Here is a 15,851-nt window from a genome sequence, read left to right as displayed (position 1 = left end):
CAAGGTTTTAATTCATTTATATAAACAGGCGTGGGTGTAATTTCTTTTGAAGGTTCTCAAAATAAATATTGTAGTTGTTCTGCGGTAGTAATGGTCTGTCACGCAGACATTTCTGACTAGGAAACGTAGAATTCATCTTAGTGTTAGAGCCACAATTCATGTATTCACAAAACTCCGAACATTCAAGTAATAACGAAGGTAATTGAAGTCTTCCGAAAATGAATAACCGTGCAGGGTTATTATAGGCGACAACAGAGCGCGTTCAGGGGGTCTTCGAATAGTGAATCGAAGTGTGCTGGCACTCCGATATGGTTTAGCTTCAAGCACTTAATATTAACCAAAATGAGCTTCGTTTAGCCGTCATTTAAGTGGCACGCTCTGCAATTTTGTCTTTTCTTTCTTTCTTTCTTTCTTTCAATTTGAACGCCCGCTCCTCGCACACCGCAGCATGCATAAAAAAATCGCGTTCGTGTGCAAGTCAGGTTGCCGTCGCAAGCGTGTCAAAACGACCATTCTGGCATTTCTGTTTCCTCAATGGTTTCCTGTTAGCTACACTTTAGGAATTCCCCGTAGGTCGTTTTCTCCACAGTGCTCCACGATGAGCAATCGAAGTTACCAAGTGTGCAAATTGGGCGAATGACGAAGCCCAACATATTATTTGGCTAAAAAGGGTGCACATACACCCCGAGACAAAATAAACCGGGGCACGCGAGTGCGTGGTAAAATGCAACGCCCTGCCATCTGGCGCTCCACTTCTGGTGTCGAGACACCGCTGTGCGCGTGCGTGTCCAACCCCCGTCCAACCCTCGCCTTTTCCTTGGCTTCGGGCGACAAAGCTGATAGCAATGAGCGCTTGGCACTAGGGGCCACTTTTTGTGCTCAACAAAATCCCCCCGGAGGAGCACTGGGAGGCCGCGCTCCGCAGCTCCGATCTGGACCTTCAGGTCCGGTTAATCGATAGGGCTGTGGCAGTCGCCGGTGAGTGGTGGATGCCACCGGCTACAAGCGCCACCTGAATGGCATGGACCCAATAAAGTTCTCTCTCTCTCTCTCTCTCTCTCTCTCTCTCTCTCTCTCTCTCTCTCTCTCTCTCTCTCTCTCTCTCTCTCTCTCTCTCTCTCTCTCTCTCTCTCTCTCGCTGACACGCGCTTTGACGGCGGGACGGCGAGGGTGAAGCGGGCTTTGCTCTATGTGCCTGGCTCGGACAAAAGACGCATTGCAACGAGATTTTTATACCTTACTTTTTAAGGCCATATCGTTTCTTTGAGAGCCTAAAAGGGAAATTTTGGTCTGTGTCTGTGTCAACCAATTGGACGCGTATGGAAACCTATTATTTATTTTTGTTCTTTTTTGTCAAACCCACGACCACGCCGATTTCTTCTCGTACGTGTTTTAGTGCGTGCGCAAGGTGACGTTTCATCACACTTTATTCAAATAAACTATTTCTCACCTCTATTTCTTTCCGTTTTGTTGTGCGCGTTTTGTTACCAACCTACTTGCATGTTAATTAGTAAAAAAAAACCCACCGCGGTGGCAGTGGCTAGGGCGTTGTGCTGCTGAGCACGAGGACGCGGGTTCGATTCCCGGCTGGGGCGGCCGCTTTTCTGATGGAGGCGAAAAGCAAAAACGCCCGTGTACACGAGATTTCGGCGCACGTTAAAGATCCCCAGGTGGTCAAAATTAATCCGGAGCTTTCCCCTACGGCGCGCGTCATCGCCTGCGTTGCGTCGGCGCGTTAAACCCTACAATCAATGTTTTAAGCAGAAAATACGAAGACGCGATGGAATATCTGTGGCGCAAGTTCGTCACCGAGACGGGCAAGATATGTTATCTGTCGTTTCGGGGCAACGCACACTTCACCCTCACCTTTCGCCGCCGAAGCGAGTGCAAGTGAGGCATGTTAGCAAAAACAGTGGCCTCTATCGCCTTACGCTTAGGTTAAGAAAAATGCAGGATAACGAGCGTTGTTGGACGTGCACGCGCACATCGATGTCTCGATACCAGAAGTGCAACGTCAGATGGCGCGGCGATGCGTTTTGCTACGCGCTTGCGTGCCCTGGCCTATTTTGCCTCCGGGTGTACTCAGGAACATTGCACAAGGCATGAATGGCCTTTTGCATTGCACGGTGTACCAGAGCAGATGTCCCTTTACATTCAAATTGAATCAGATTGAATGGCCCCGTCATTCGCCGGATTCGTACACTGGGCCACTTCGATTGATCATTCTGGAGCGCTGTCGTGAAGACGCCCGGCGGGGACTTCTTAGAGTGTATGCGGGGATCTCTCTTAGAATATTAAGATGAAATGGTTACACAAGTTAATGATAAGGAGGCCGCTGACTTACCGCCTTCCGAAGGAAAACGATGATAAGGCAGTCGGCGAAAATGTTCGCAGCGCACTCGATGCCGAGGGAGACGTCGAGCACCAGCCCCGGCACTTCTGCGTGAGGAAGAAAATAGTTACCAAGCACGCTAGGTGCCTGTGCTTCCAGCTACCCGAAACATCTTGCGTCTTATCAGTGTTGCGAACTATCAAAACTGCTTTTTTGTAATTAATTATCTTTCTTTTGATAGCATGTTTTTCTTGATGGCAATTATTTTTTGTGGTGTTACGAGCGTACGCTCCCATTTTATTTGCCTGCAGTTGTTATTTAGTTAAATTTGTTTCTTTGTTCTTCTTCTACTATTCTTACTTATACAACGTAAGGAGGTCCACTTACAGTCTCTGGCTGCGGGACCTCTTTCTGTATACCTCGCACAAGCTATGTACATTTGTTACTAAGTGACCTAATTTTGAAATTCTGAAATTTCGATGCGCACGAGCGGATTTATTAATAAATAACCTGCTACAACAAAACTTTTTCGGATGGCTCAATAACACGTAAATTTTAAGCAAACAAGCGATAAAATCGACAAAATTTCAGCTCGTATCTTGTAAGCAAAAAGATAAGTAATTCCCGTTGCCATTTCTAGAATGAATTCTCATTCTGAATTATAGTGCATTTGCATGCAGATGGCGGCGCCAAGATTGCCGGTTGGTAACTAAAATGAGCCAGCCTTTCTGGAAATTTTACAAACGCTCTTCTGCGACCGACTCTTATATTCAAATTTATTTGTATTTTCTCTTGCGCCCCGGAAAGATGCGTTGTGGGCTTTTCTGCTGCGATTCACATGGAACAGCCTTGTAACTATGATAGATTGTTTGATTGACGACATGAGCGAGAATGGTTCTTCCTTTCCGTCCCTTACTCAGGTTCAGCTTAAGTGGAGATGTTAAAAATTTCAAATATTGTAACATGTCATACGTCGCAAAAGCACGTTATTTGTTCCTCATCGTGTCCTTCCTTCGCTCAGAGTTATCTCTCAGATTACTTATTTACGGCCGGACACCATGAAAGCAAGCCGACTTCATATGTCCAATCGCGCACTGCAAAAGCGTTGGAGGAACATCTTACCTTACGTTCCTCTGGTCAACATGCAACAAAAGAAGGCACACTGAATGCATCAAACACAGTGCACTTACTTCCTCCGGTACGATGGAAACCGTAGGAAAAGCGCGCTACGCCAACTACGTTGGGCACCTGCATTGAAATCCACCGTTGTATACCAGTCATTGTGATCTTCGTATAACTTACATGCACAAGTTAGGAGCGGGGAATGAGCTCTAGCGGAAGAATGTTGTCGACGATATTAAGACGTGCGTTGTTTGCTCTGCCACATTTCTGCAGCTGTACCCCGCTGCATACGTACCTATTTGCTCGAAACACGCACACACCATCGCCGAAGAAACTCATAACTTTTATTATTTCGATAAGTATGCGATCTTTCGCTATTTTCGTGTTATAAGCTTGCCGGAAATCCGAGTATAATGTATATTTGATGACTCCTTCGGTGACCAGAAATGTGTGAAGTGCCGTGCGTGAGATAAACTATTGAGAGGTTTCAAGCTCCAGGGTTTGTTTAAAGATGCCGATGTCTAATTTTTATGGGTGATATACAGGCAAGCAGAAATCTTGCCTTAAAACATGTGACTATGCGAAGCTACGCATTCTAAGTCCGGCTAAGAAACAACTCTGTGACCTGCCATATACAGTCAGTAGCAGGCCTACTCTCTTGGCCGACGGCTTGGGGTTAATATAATACACGTGAACATCTGCCTCGTAACAGCGGTTGAAGAAACGCACAGGTTAGTGGGTTGCAATATATCTTTGCGGTGTATAAACGACAAATACGCTTACTGTGTGCAGTCCGATCAAGAAAATCGCGTCCTTTCTTGAGCCAATCATTTCTTCTTCTTCGGCTTCTTGTCCCTGAGCACGGTTTCATAAAGATTAAAAATTGAAAGCGTATTGAATGCTTTCTCAAAATGCTGCCGGTGGGTTCCAGTCTCAATTAGAAGTTGAGTACAGAGCTTTAAAAAATACGGATGAACTATACATAGTTGGTACCATACTCTGCGTTTAAAATTTTGACGTGTACCCCGTACACCTGTCGAAGAAGCAAACAAAGTGCCCATAGGGTGCGCACCCATAGGTGGCTGAAAAAGGGAAACCATTACTTTGCATATCGGGCGCAAAAAACACTACAAAAAATTGAAGACGAAGGGCATCCACGCTTGAGCGCGAGCGGCTGCGAGGTATTGCTTATTTCGCGCGAGAAGGGGGCAGTTTAGGGCTTAACTCCTATCCAATGCACCCCTATCCAAGGGTACATTGGATATGGGTAGGGAGGTGTCGCGCATATTTCTTAGCTTCCTTCAGAAGACAGAACTGGCGGACTTATGGTGAAGTAATATCCGCGCTTTGCTATAGAATTTGACAGCCACAGTTGTCGAAGGAAATCGGTACACCAGACTGCATTGCCAAGGTTAGTGACAGACAGCTGAAGGCGAGTGAGTGCGCGCCAAGCCAACCGCTGTCCCAGCCTATCTACCGAGAAGTCTCGGGGCGGCTATTCACCGGCGGCAGGACAGTGCTCCTTATCGGCTGAATAGCCACCGCTATCAGCGGTGTTGAGGAGCCGCGCTCCTAGAAGGAGCCTCGACGTCTTAGCGCGGGCGGCACCCACAGGAAAGCATGTCTCAAGAAGAAGCCTGCGCTTTCCGTCAAGGTTTGTTCTCTGTTTGGCGCCAGGGGTTTATGTTCATCTCACGTTTGAAGTACCACCGATGGCGGTCGCATTTTAAAATTTACGCCGGCGCAGTCGAGTGCGTGATGTATCGTAGTGTAGCGGTAGCCCGGGTTGATGATGATTTCAAGCTGTCCTACTGTATGTCAGGCGTAAATGTCCGAAAAAAAAAAACATGTACGATCGGGTAGCAGTAACATACTAGCTTTGTATTTAACACACAGGGTTCGGTTTTGATATTGCTTCGTGCACATTTTTGATTTTAATTCTTTATAGCTTTTCATTATTTTTACGTAACGGTCACGCGGACGGAAGTGTTGAATCAACACCAATTGAAGTCAGCCGGAAAAGGCCGCCATTGTTTCTAGATTGAGAATTTCCCGACGGCCCGGCCAAGCGGCCTTGAATGTTTATGGAGAACTTCTGATATTCTTATTCTCCACGCGAAGCAGTCAACGAAGAGCTTCTTTTTTATTATGAATCAGTAAATTCAATCAGTTTTCGTCATCTCAATTAAAAGTTTTTTAAATGTCAATGATGTGTTTCGGAAAATATGCTGTTGGGCTAGTTGGTTCATTGCTTAAGGAAAATCGAGCGCCACAAACCAGGACAGAAAAAACGAAGAACGACGAGACAGATGCGCTAGTAACAACTGATTTATTCCAAGGAAAGACAGGGATATAAGTAGCTTGTCTACAAACGCACAAACATACACAAAGGATAATAGATCTAAAAAAGATACTATAAAAACAAAATAGCCACAGCTGAAGACAACAATCACACCTTTTTATCGCATGTTGTCTAAGATCCCGTACTCCTTCGAAAACAGTGATAGCGATGCTTCTGTGATACGGCCTGCGCTGTTTTTTTTTTGGATAAAGTACGCTTCGCGCAGTTCTCGCGCCACAGTGTCACGACTCTTTCCTATAATGATTGTCTCTGTCAGTCTCGGAAGGCATCCTTTGCCACACTCGCGGCGGTGATGAGGCAAATGCGACCCGGTGCCATTCTTCATGGAAAGATCATTTTCCCTGAGGTGGTCATTTACGCATCGGCCGGTTTGTCCGATGTAAACCTTACCGCAAGTGAGCGGAATTTGGTAAATGACGCCAACTTGGCAGACCACATACCGCGCACCGTGCTTCTTTTCGCAACAACTTTTATTTTTTTCTCCGTTGATGCGCTTGCACAGGCTCGCCAACTTGCATGGTGCAGAGAATATTTATATTCTCTATTATATTATATTTATTTATGTTTCGGAATATTTATGTTTGTTCCTTTGGATAGGGTATGTTATATCATAATATATTACAATATATTATACTTTGCTGAAACGAATATTGCCGCTGTGTCTGTTTGTTCTCTCTTCCTTGTGTAGCGTCGTCGTAATGTTATATTATGTTAGCTCGGCTAGGTTAGGTTAGGTTAGATTAGAGTGGGGAGTAGCTCAAAACCCAAGTTACAAAAAAAAAAAAAAAACGCCGGCCGGGGACGCGCTTAGGTCGAGGGTAACCTTACTGTAAATGATATAAATGAGTACGCCAGGGCCCATGGCACATGTTTTTGCTTTTCCTTTGGACACCCTCGTCGCGTACAACTATATTTCTATAAGAAAAGCAAGATCGGTAAACGTTTGCACGTCTAAGTCCAAGCAAGATTGAGCTGGTGCCCTTCAGGTTACAAAGTACCGTCCGTCATTATACTCCTACTAATATTACAAGTTGAATTTTCATTTACCCGATAAAATTTGCCCCCTAGTAGTCAAAGTTTGGATACACGCTCTTGTCGAAAGTATGCACCATGCCACTTTGCTTTTCTAGGGAGCCGATTTCGACAAATCTTATTAATAACCGCTGCTAACTGTCAGCAACCGTTCCGTGCACTTGGCGACAGATGAATCTACCATGCACAACCCTTTCGGTCGGACGATTTCGTCGGGTCATTAATCTCGTAGATTGAATTGTCTTAGCGCCAGCATCCATAACTGTGGGGCACATACTTTCCCCAGAGCGCGCATGTGCATCAAGCCTGTCAGGAGTTAACCGTATATAGCCAACGAGAAAATATGAAATACGACTGGTGCAAAAGTAGTACTTTGCAGAGGCTGGATCTCTGGGTGGTTCTATTTGTTCCACAAAGCCGATGAACGTCGCCGGGGCAGATTATGTCGGCAAGGTAAACGTATCCAAGTAGAGCTCATGTTGAGAAACTACAATATTGTTTTCGAATACGGGAGCATCGCAGCAGGAGAAATTTTACTTGGCACCGAGAAGAGGTTTATGTGAAACTTGACACAGGTAATGCATGCGCGCATTTAGACAGAGGTTACATTCCTATGTTCATTTGGACAGCGGTATGAACATGCACTACGATTTGAACAAACACTAAAAAAGGAGGGTATAAACATAATATCGATGCTATAAAACGAGTTTAAGTGATAACTGAACTAATCCCAGCGTGCGTACTCATGCCAATTGCACTAATCAGAATGATGCCGATGGTAGACATCGCTGTTGAAGGCCCGCGTGAACCGATAAGTCACATGTATACTTTGGTACACATTTTATGTACCGCGCAGTTACGACAACTTTACCGGTAGTGTAAACATGTAGTGTTCGAGATTCAATCAAAAGGGAAAGATTCGATGTCGAGGCATTCTGTAGCACCTTGAGATCGCAGAACCCTTGAGAAGTGTGCCGTACAGCTTCGCGACACTGTTAACAAGGGAAGAAATTTAAAACACGTCGCAAGCAAAATTACGCATTTGAGTAAATATGTTTTGTTTTCAAGAAAGAGAGAGATATATATCTTTGATAAAAAAGAGGGAGGACAACGTGGCTAACGGCACAGCTTGCTACTCGAAATATGGTGAACATTGAGAGACGAACGAGCAAAACAGATAAAAAAATTGTGGTCCAGGTAAGCTAATCTTTATCTGATAGCAGAATCCCAACAATTGAATAAGCACATCAAGGGAGGCAGTGACTGACATCCCGCTACTCAATAACACCGTTTATCCTCTCGTCTTACGAAAAGAATACCAACATCCCTCCATAAGGCGGGGAACTACCAGGTCGGCCGACTCCTCACTGCCGTTGAGAGCGATTTGAGGAGGAGTGTTTCGTCTGTGTTTTTGTTTGAACGGTGACGTTGAAGGTGACGAGCGCACTGTAAACTGCTTCTGGCAGCGCGGGAAAATCAAAACCTAAGGCGTAAAATCGAAGAAGGAGACTTGTGCGGAGAGCGAGGCGTTTCCGCACGCGTTTTTTTTACTTCTCCGAAACCGGTCCTGTAGCCCTCATGCGCGTTCCTGACCTCTGCCGGTCCGGTTTTTGGAGAGGGCAGACGAGTGCGGAAACGCGTCGCTCTCCGCACATGTGTCTCACCCCACGCAGGAACGGGCGGACGCATGTTCCCGGCAATGAAGCGACAGTATTCCACGTCAAGGACTAAAAACACTGCGCCATTTCTCATGGGACGCTTGAAACATTTGTTATTCAAAAAGTATGCCCACTCCCGCCAGGGTCGCTAAGCGGCGTCCGAAAAGCGTGGCGTCGCGTTGTGCCAACGGGGGCTGTATCTAATATAGTTGGGTACGCAATTTGTCTGCTCTGCTTGCAGGCGTTGCTTAACAGGGGCGCGTACCCTGATAACAACCAGCTATTTCGTTCCCCAGTTCTCACTTTTAAAGCCGAAAGTTTTTCTTGGGCTGCATTAATGCAAAAATTTCGGTCTGCCTGTTTATCCATCAATTCACCCGCCCAGCCAGAAGTTAAAGATAACTCTTGAACGAGGCGTTTGTATGGGCAAAACATTTTCAAACTGCTAAATCTAGTGGTAATGTTTATACTTGTCAACATTGGGCAGTAAAAAAAAAACACGCATTTTTAAAGCGAAACATTGACGCATAACTGATACTATCACCGTTATCTTATTTTAAAACACACTTGGGCGTAATTTTTTGCAATAGCAGACACAGAAAACACGTTAGAAACAATATTTTAACCCTAAAAAGCAAAAGGCATCGTGGTCAAGCCTAGAGCTAGTGGCTCGAACTCCACGTGAAACAGTAACAAAAGGTCCCAACAGATGCCGCGCCCGAGGTGAGAGCTCGGTAAAATGGAATTAAAGTCGGAAAACCTCTACTGCGTTTATCATGACAACACCAAGACAGAAGGGGGACAAAGTAAGTAGTGGGCGGAGGAGAGAGGCGAGGCAGCTCTGTGGCAGAAGCTGCAGAAAACTATCGTCTTTCAACGACGTTTGCAGCGAAGCGAGCGTATACGCGGGCAATTTCTGTTACATATTCCGCGACTCCCCAGCTGGCGGCGTGTCGGCTGGCGTCGGCGGCCACGGCCACAGCCATGGCGGCCCGGGAGGACACACGCACGAGGTGATGGACGGGCCGGGCAGCTACCCGCTCCGCGAGGCCCTGCGCGCGAGGGACGACTGGGACCAGCGGGCCTTCACCGTGGGCGTGGGGGGACCCGTGGGCTCGGGCAAGACGGCGCTCATGCTGGCCCTCTGCAAGATGCTCCGCCAAGAGCACAGCGTTTGCGCCATCACCAACGACATCTTCACCAGGTGACCACGCTTCATTCGTCCCCTTTTAGAAGGGGCGCAGAGCGACGGGTTAGACTGGGCGTGACTCGTACGCATAAAACCAGCAGACGCACTGTCGCATGCGAACGTGCATGGAGGAATGTATACGGGGGGGGGGGGGAGGAAACTGATGCAGGGATAGAGCATTAAAATCCTGCAGTAAAGCGATTGATTGATTGATTGGTTGGTTGATTGATTTATTGCGTATTTATCCAGACGGAGCGTGTGAATCTTGAACACAAGCGCATGAGGACATTAACGCAACAACCTCAGTGGGCGTCAAAGCACTGCTATAAAGACTATTCACTCACTAATTACCAAACAAGTCATTGCTTAGTAATTTTTGAGTTTTGTAGCTTTGAGAAAAGGACAGCTCTCTTCGTTGGGGCTGTTTGGCATCGAAAGTTGAAGGGCCCCTTGCGATAGCTCCAAATATGGAGAGAAAGACACGAAAGTTTTATTGAGCCTCTAAAGGCTCAAATTCACATCCTGTTAGCTTAAGCGGGTGGCAAGAATTTCTGGGAACGTTTACTGCGCGCGGACAATATTTTTAATGTATCGCACCAGAGTTATAAACACAGCTCGGAGTGATCTTTCCCTTTGAAACGAGATTAAGATGACATTCATTGAATTGGATTGTTTGCTGTTATCCTGAGCGGAATTGTGCGCCACGAACTAATAAAGCTTACGGAGGCAGCGGTACATTTTAATAGACTATTGTGGGACCTAGTTTGGCGTATGCGGCATTCGAGTGTTCGGCGTAACCATACGCTAAGTTCTACCTACTTTTTTCGCGCGTAAATTTTAACATCAAATGCGATGTAATATACTCCCGGATATCATGTACACGTACTAGATCACAGACAGTGTATTCTCCCGCCTCCTGTGTCGGCCTACGCACCCAATAGTAGAAACAAGAAGCCGTATTGGCGCCGACATGTGCCCTATGACTTTTAAAACCTATATTCTTACTAGCATAATATCTGTGCTGTCCGATAGAGTGGGGAGGATAAGCGTAACATTTTCGTGTGCCCGCGCCGCAGGGAAGACTGGGAGTTCCTGTGCCGCAACGAGGCCCTTCCGGAAGAGCGCATGCGCGCCATCGAGACCGGAGGATGCCCGCACGCCGCCATTCGCGAGGTATGCGCTATAGGAGGAGAGCAGCGGCAGGAGCCCCCCGCATTGTCAGTACAACACAGAACATAATTTTTGCTTCGGTCTAGCTTTCTCGCATTTTATTCAATATGATAGAGAAACTCACCCAACAGTATCCGTTTTTTATCATAAAATGTTTCTGGCAAATTTGAAGTAAATAGTTTTCAGGAGTCGTACTTCTTATATGGTTACCATGTTGATTCTAATTTAGGATAGGTTCCAATTACTAAGAAATTTGAGGGAATTTTAAAGCTAAGCTTGGAGGCGAGCTCATCCGTATAGAAAAAGGAGTGACACCCCGGTGGTGTGCGCAGGACTACTCGGCCAACATGGACGCCGTTCGTGAGCTGACGCGTCGCTTCAAGCCCGAGGTGCTGCTCCTGGAGAGCGGCGGCGACAATCTGGCGGCCAACTTTAGCCGCGAGCTGGCCGACTACATCATCTACGTGATCGACGTGGCCGGCGGGGACAAGATTCCACGCAAGGGCGGCCCGGGCATCACGCAGAGCGACCTGCTCGTCATCAACAAGACAGACCTCGCCGAGGCCGTTGGCGCCGACCTAGCGGTCATGCAGCGCGACGCTTCGCGCATGCGCCAGGGTGGACCCACGCTCTTCACCCAGGCGAAGCACGGTGTGGGTGTGGACCAGGTCGCAAAGATGGTGCTCGACTCGGCCACGCAGCTCGGCGCTCCGCTGAGGCGTCGCTCGTGCTAGCAGCCGCGGGCGTGAAAGCAAATGGTCCTTGTGCCCTTTTCGGCAAGGTGTTACTCTTTGTCCCGCAGTCGTGCAGGAATACTCAAGAGTTCCGCGCTCGACTTAAACCGCGTTCTTCCGGGCATCTGGAACTATTTAGGATCGGACGTTAGGCAAGGTTAGGCATTAAGACTGTTTAGTTAATGCAAGATTAAGGTGTTATAGGGATCGTATAAGTGTGTATCGTAAACCCCGTAATTTTCGTGAAGAATGATGAGCCCGGCGCAGTGAACAAGCACGCAGTTTAAACCTCATTCCCATTCTGACTGGGATCATTTCATTTATCCGGCCTCCGCATTTATGGCGGCATTTGTAGAAATCTGTTTCACCAGCATGCCCGCACAAGCGTGCCTGCACGGGCGAGTTCGAATGAGCGTGTCCACGTAACAGCGCTCCTTTTGAACAACGTGCATGCCAAACAGTGCGCAGCGTAAGGGCTTGCAACGGCGCTGAAAGACTGCTGACGGTCAACACTGGCTTTATACAATTTGTGACAGACGCTTTAGGGCAACACAACGCTACCAAGAGGAACTCCTGACAAACACTCCGAGGCAACTCATCAGCTCCATAGTTGGACTGAATGGGAATAAATCACTCACTCTCACTTGCTACTGCATGCGATGATTCAAAGGCATGGTTTATTTCACTTCCTTTTTTAGAATTCTCCCGACCATAACTGGCTGTAGCATGCGTCGCCGTTTTCATGGGCCTGTCTTGTAGCACTACACACAGTCCTACGCAGAATATTTGCCCGCCCATTCGGGTTTGACACAACCAAAACAACTGTCTTTTTATTTTTTAATATTCACGTGCTCTGATTCGAGAGCCCAAAACCGCCACGTAATTTATTAATCGAAAAGACACGAAAGACGGTTTTAAGCATTGTAAAACAGCCCCGAGACAGCTTCATAAGCTTATCGGGTCAATTGCTGAGATTGCAAATGGCGTTTTAGGGCACAGCCCTTTGGCTCCCGTTCGTGGGCTGAGGGACGTCGCCGTCGGGGTCATCGAGCGAACGATGGCAAGTCCGAAGGGTGAAAGAGAGCAGAGGAGGAGACTGTCGAGAAATTGGGAGGGGAGGGCGGTTCGCCGTGGCGGCGCGAGACGCTTCTCCGAAAGTGTGCGGGGAAGGGGGGGGGGGGGGGGCGGGGGAAGGGGCAGTATGCTGTGCCCGAACGAAACGCTCGACTGCGCGACGCTTGGCGAAAACGTGAAGTGGGGGGGGGGGGGGGTGGCGTGAGCGTGACGATGATGTGCGCTCGCTTACGAAGACGCAGTTCGCGGTCCCTTACTGATACGCACTTCCCGCCGCTGACGCAGAGGCTCACCATATAGCTGCTAATCGAGAGAGCATACGAGTGAGTGCTGCCTCAGCGCACTTCAGCCATCAGGAGTGAGTGCTGAACTGCGAGTGGCGCAACCGGTCGTGCGCTTCGTCAGCCGCTGCAGCTAAACGAGCTACCAGAGCGGAGGCTCAGCACCACCGACGCCAGAACCCCGAACCGATGTGTCTGCTTTGTCAGCCACTGCAAATACAACTTTTCTGTAACCATACAAATATGTATGTCTGAAATTCTTTGCCTCAACATATTTTGTGCAGTCAAAACAGCTAAACAGCTGCGCCCAAATATTGCATGAGAGAGTATCGCAATCGCCAGCCAATTTTTTTATCACTATATCGGATCGATGTTAGCAGTGAAGGTACGTCTTTATTTTTAAGGCGAAAACCTTTGATTGACTTGATTATGAGGTTCAACGCTCCGACGCTACACAAGCGATGAGACACGCTGTAGTGGAGGGATCCGGATTAATTTCGACCACTTGGGGATCTTTAGCGTGCGCCGAAATCTCGAACAAGATAAATTCGGGCAAGACGAAATCCTTAAGTGCCCCGTGCCGGCAAAAAACCGTCGTCGTTGTTTTTCGTAAAAGACACAAAGGTCTCTTGGTTGGGGGAACGAGCTTCCTGAGGCAGCCAACGGGCTCCACACGTCTATGCAACGTCCAACTGAACTGGTCGCGCACGCAGGACCCCGCGAAGCCCAACGCAATGTATCGAGTATTGAGGCCGGGTCGCCAAGAGCGGATGGAAAGGTGTTTCTATGTTTGAATTACCGCAAAAAAATGTTATACAGCTTTTTTGCATGATAACAACGCATTAAAAACAACCTCGTTTATGCCTGAAATGCCTGCACTGTCACATTGAAAACCATTGAACTGGGCCGTCAACTGGTGTGGCCCGAATTTGCGGGATTCTGAAGTAAGCAGACGCATTTCCTGTTTCCGGTGCAACACCTTTCCAGCTTTTAAAAGCATGCAAGACCGGCGGGTAAGCCGTCCGTTGAACGAAGTGCCTATCAAGGACTGGTAAATAAGGTTGGAAAAGAAAAAAAAACCGATAGAACAGGCAATACGGGACTTTGGGGACATAGACGGGATTTGGGGAAACCTGAGATGGAGTGGCTGAAAATCTTTCATCACCCCCTCCTCCTCCTCCTACTCCTCCTCCTGCTTCTCCACCTACCATTATCATCATTTTCACCACCCCAACCAGCTTTATCATCACCCCTGCCATCATAGTCTCCATCATCATCTCCCTTTTCGTCTTCATCATCGTCTCCTTCTTCTTCCCCTTTTTTTCTTCTTCTTAGTATAGTGGCTTATACCTACAGAGGGGGATCGTCCCGGGATTGCCAGTCACTGCCTCCACTCAGGAAAGCGAGCTGTCAGCCAAAAGGGCCGAAGTAAGGCGGGCAAGATTTGTTGGCCCTCGGCTGCTGCATTCGTACCCACACAGCTCCATTCCTTTCGCCGAAAGTAGGAACAATAACACTTTCATTTCTTTATGTTGGTAAAGTAACAACAGATATCAGCCAGCGAAATCCTCCCCAACACGTGCGGCTAAACTGATTTCCGTCGATGGGAAGAGCAGTGACATCAGGCGTCGCCGGTGAACCAAATGAGCAAAATTTAGTTTGTAGTGGTTTCGTCGGAGCCGCGTGATTCGCGGCTGTTTCTTCATCGGAAAAGCTAACACAAAAGAGAAGGGTGAAGGGGGTAAGCTAGTGCAAAAAAATCACGAGCTATTCGACTCTTTGAAGGTGGATGACAAGCGAAGCTTCTTAGCACACGACACACATAAACGTCACAATATCTGTGCCACAGAATAAATAAAAAGGCATGAGCAACGACGAAAGAAGACAACCTATATTCAAAATGGGGAACAGCAAGTTTATATAACGGGGTCTAGCCTTAAAAATCACCCCCATGCCAAAAATGCCCTCGCCCCCCCTTTTTCGCACGCCAGTGAGTCATAGCTCTACGCTGGCCCAGAATGTTCACCAACTTGCGGCATGGATTTCTCAAGAGATTCATGTTCAGTGGGTTCTGCGTGACCTACTGACAGCCAACTGCATGGCAGACGTGGAAGCCCGGCTAGCAGTTTCGGTTCCATCTCCAAGTTCCCCGTTACAGCTACCCTCTCCTGCTGTCGAGAAAAGTACACCTCCGGCCAGGGCCGTAGCCCGAAATTTTTTTCGGGGGGGGGGGGGGGGGGTGTTGTGGATTTTGGGAAGGGGGTAGTTTTGCTGAAAGCAAGAGTAAGTATTGCTTACCTGCTGCCTGGAAAAGATTTCGGGAGGGGTTCGAACCCCCAAACCCCCCTTGGGTACGGCCCTGCCTACGGCGATACGCACGTGCTCTCTCTCCACCATGCGCTGCCACCTTCGCCTTAGGTATTACCCGTACCGAGAAGGTTGCGCTTAGATGGATTCGGGTGGGGGTGGCCGTAACTCCCTCCGTGACCCGCCAATGGCCTCACTTCCGAGATTCTTCCGCTAACCCCGGTTGCCCAGTTTGCCACCGCAGCGATGCAATAGCTGACATCCACCACTTGCAGTGGTCCTGCCTCGCCTTACGTCCGACGAGGATGCGACATCTTGCGGCGACGGGCCTCCTCGTAGACGACGCGACCGAATACACTGCATGCATACATCATCGTTCATCTTCATCATCATACATCATCCTCATCATCGTTCCATCTTGAACTTCATCCGCGAAGTGAACATTTGCATGTTCATTTAATCATTAACTTTCGTTCTCATCAACCCATACCTTCTAATATATGTCCTGTGGCAAAATAAACGCTAAGAAGAAGTGCCTTAGAGAGCTTACGGTGGATAAATAGGCTGCATCTATGAAAGGAGGTGGTTAT

The 15,851-nt window shown here is 47.9% G+C and overlaps 1 protein-coding gene across 1 annotated transcript; it reads left to right on the top strand.

Moving 5' to 3' along the window:
• The first annotated feature begins 4,951 nt into the window (after positions 1–4,951).
• LOC144144585 (urease accessory protein UreG-like) lies at positions 4,952–12,249 on the top strand. Its single transcript, XM_077676087.1, has 4 exons — positions 4,952–5,108; positions 9,449–9,710; positions 10,772–10,868; positions 11,198–12,249. The coding sequence occupies exons 1-4, from the start codon at positions 5,075–5,077 to the stop codon at positions 11,597–11,599; spliced, it is 795 nt and encodes a 264-aa protein (XP_077532213.1). The 5' UTR covers positions 4,952–5,074; the 3' UTR covers positions 11,600–12,249.
• Positions 12,250–15,851: the final 3,602 nt, after the last annotated feature.

This window comes from Haemaphysalis longicornis, unplaced genomic scaffold, assembly GCF_048455015.1.
Source record: "Haemaphysalis longicornis isolate Haplotype H1 unplaced genomic scaffold, Haemaphysalis longicornis Haplotype H1 scaffold_7, whole genome shotgun sequence".
Taxonomy (NCBI): domain Eukaryota; kingdom Metazoa; phylum Arthropoda; class Arachnida; order Ixodida; family Ixodidae; genus Haemaphysalis; species Haemaphysalis longicornis.
This window is presented reverse-complemented; position numbering and strand designations above follow the sequence as displayed.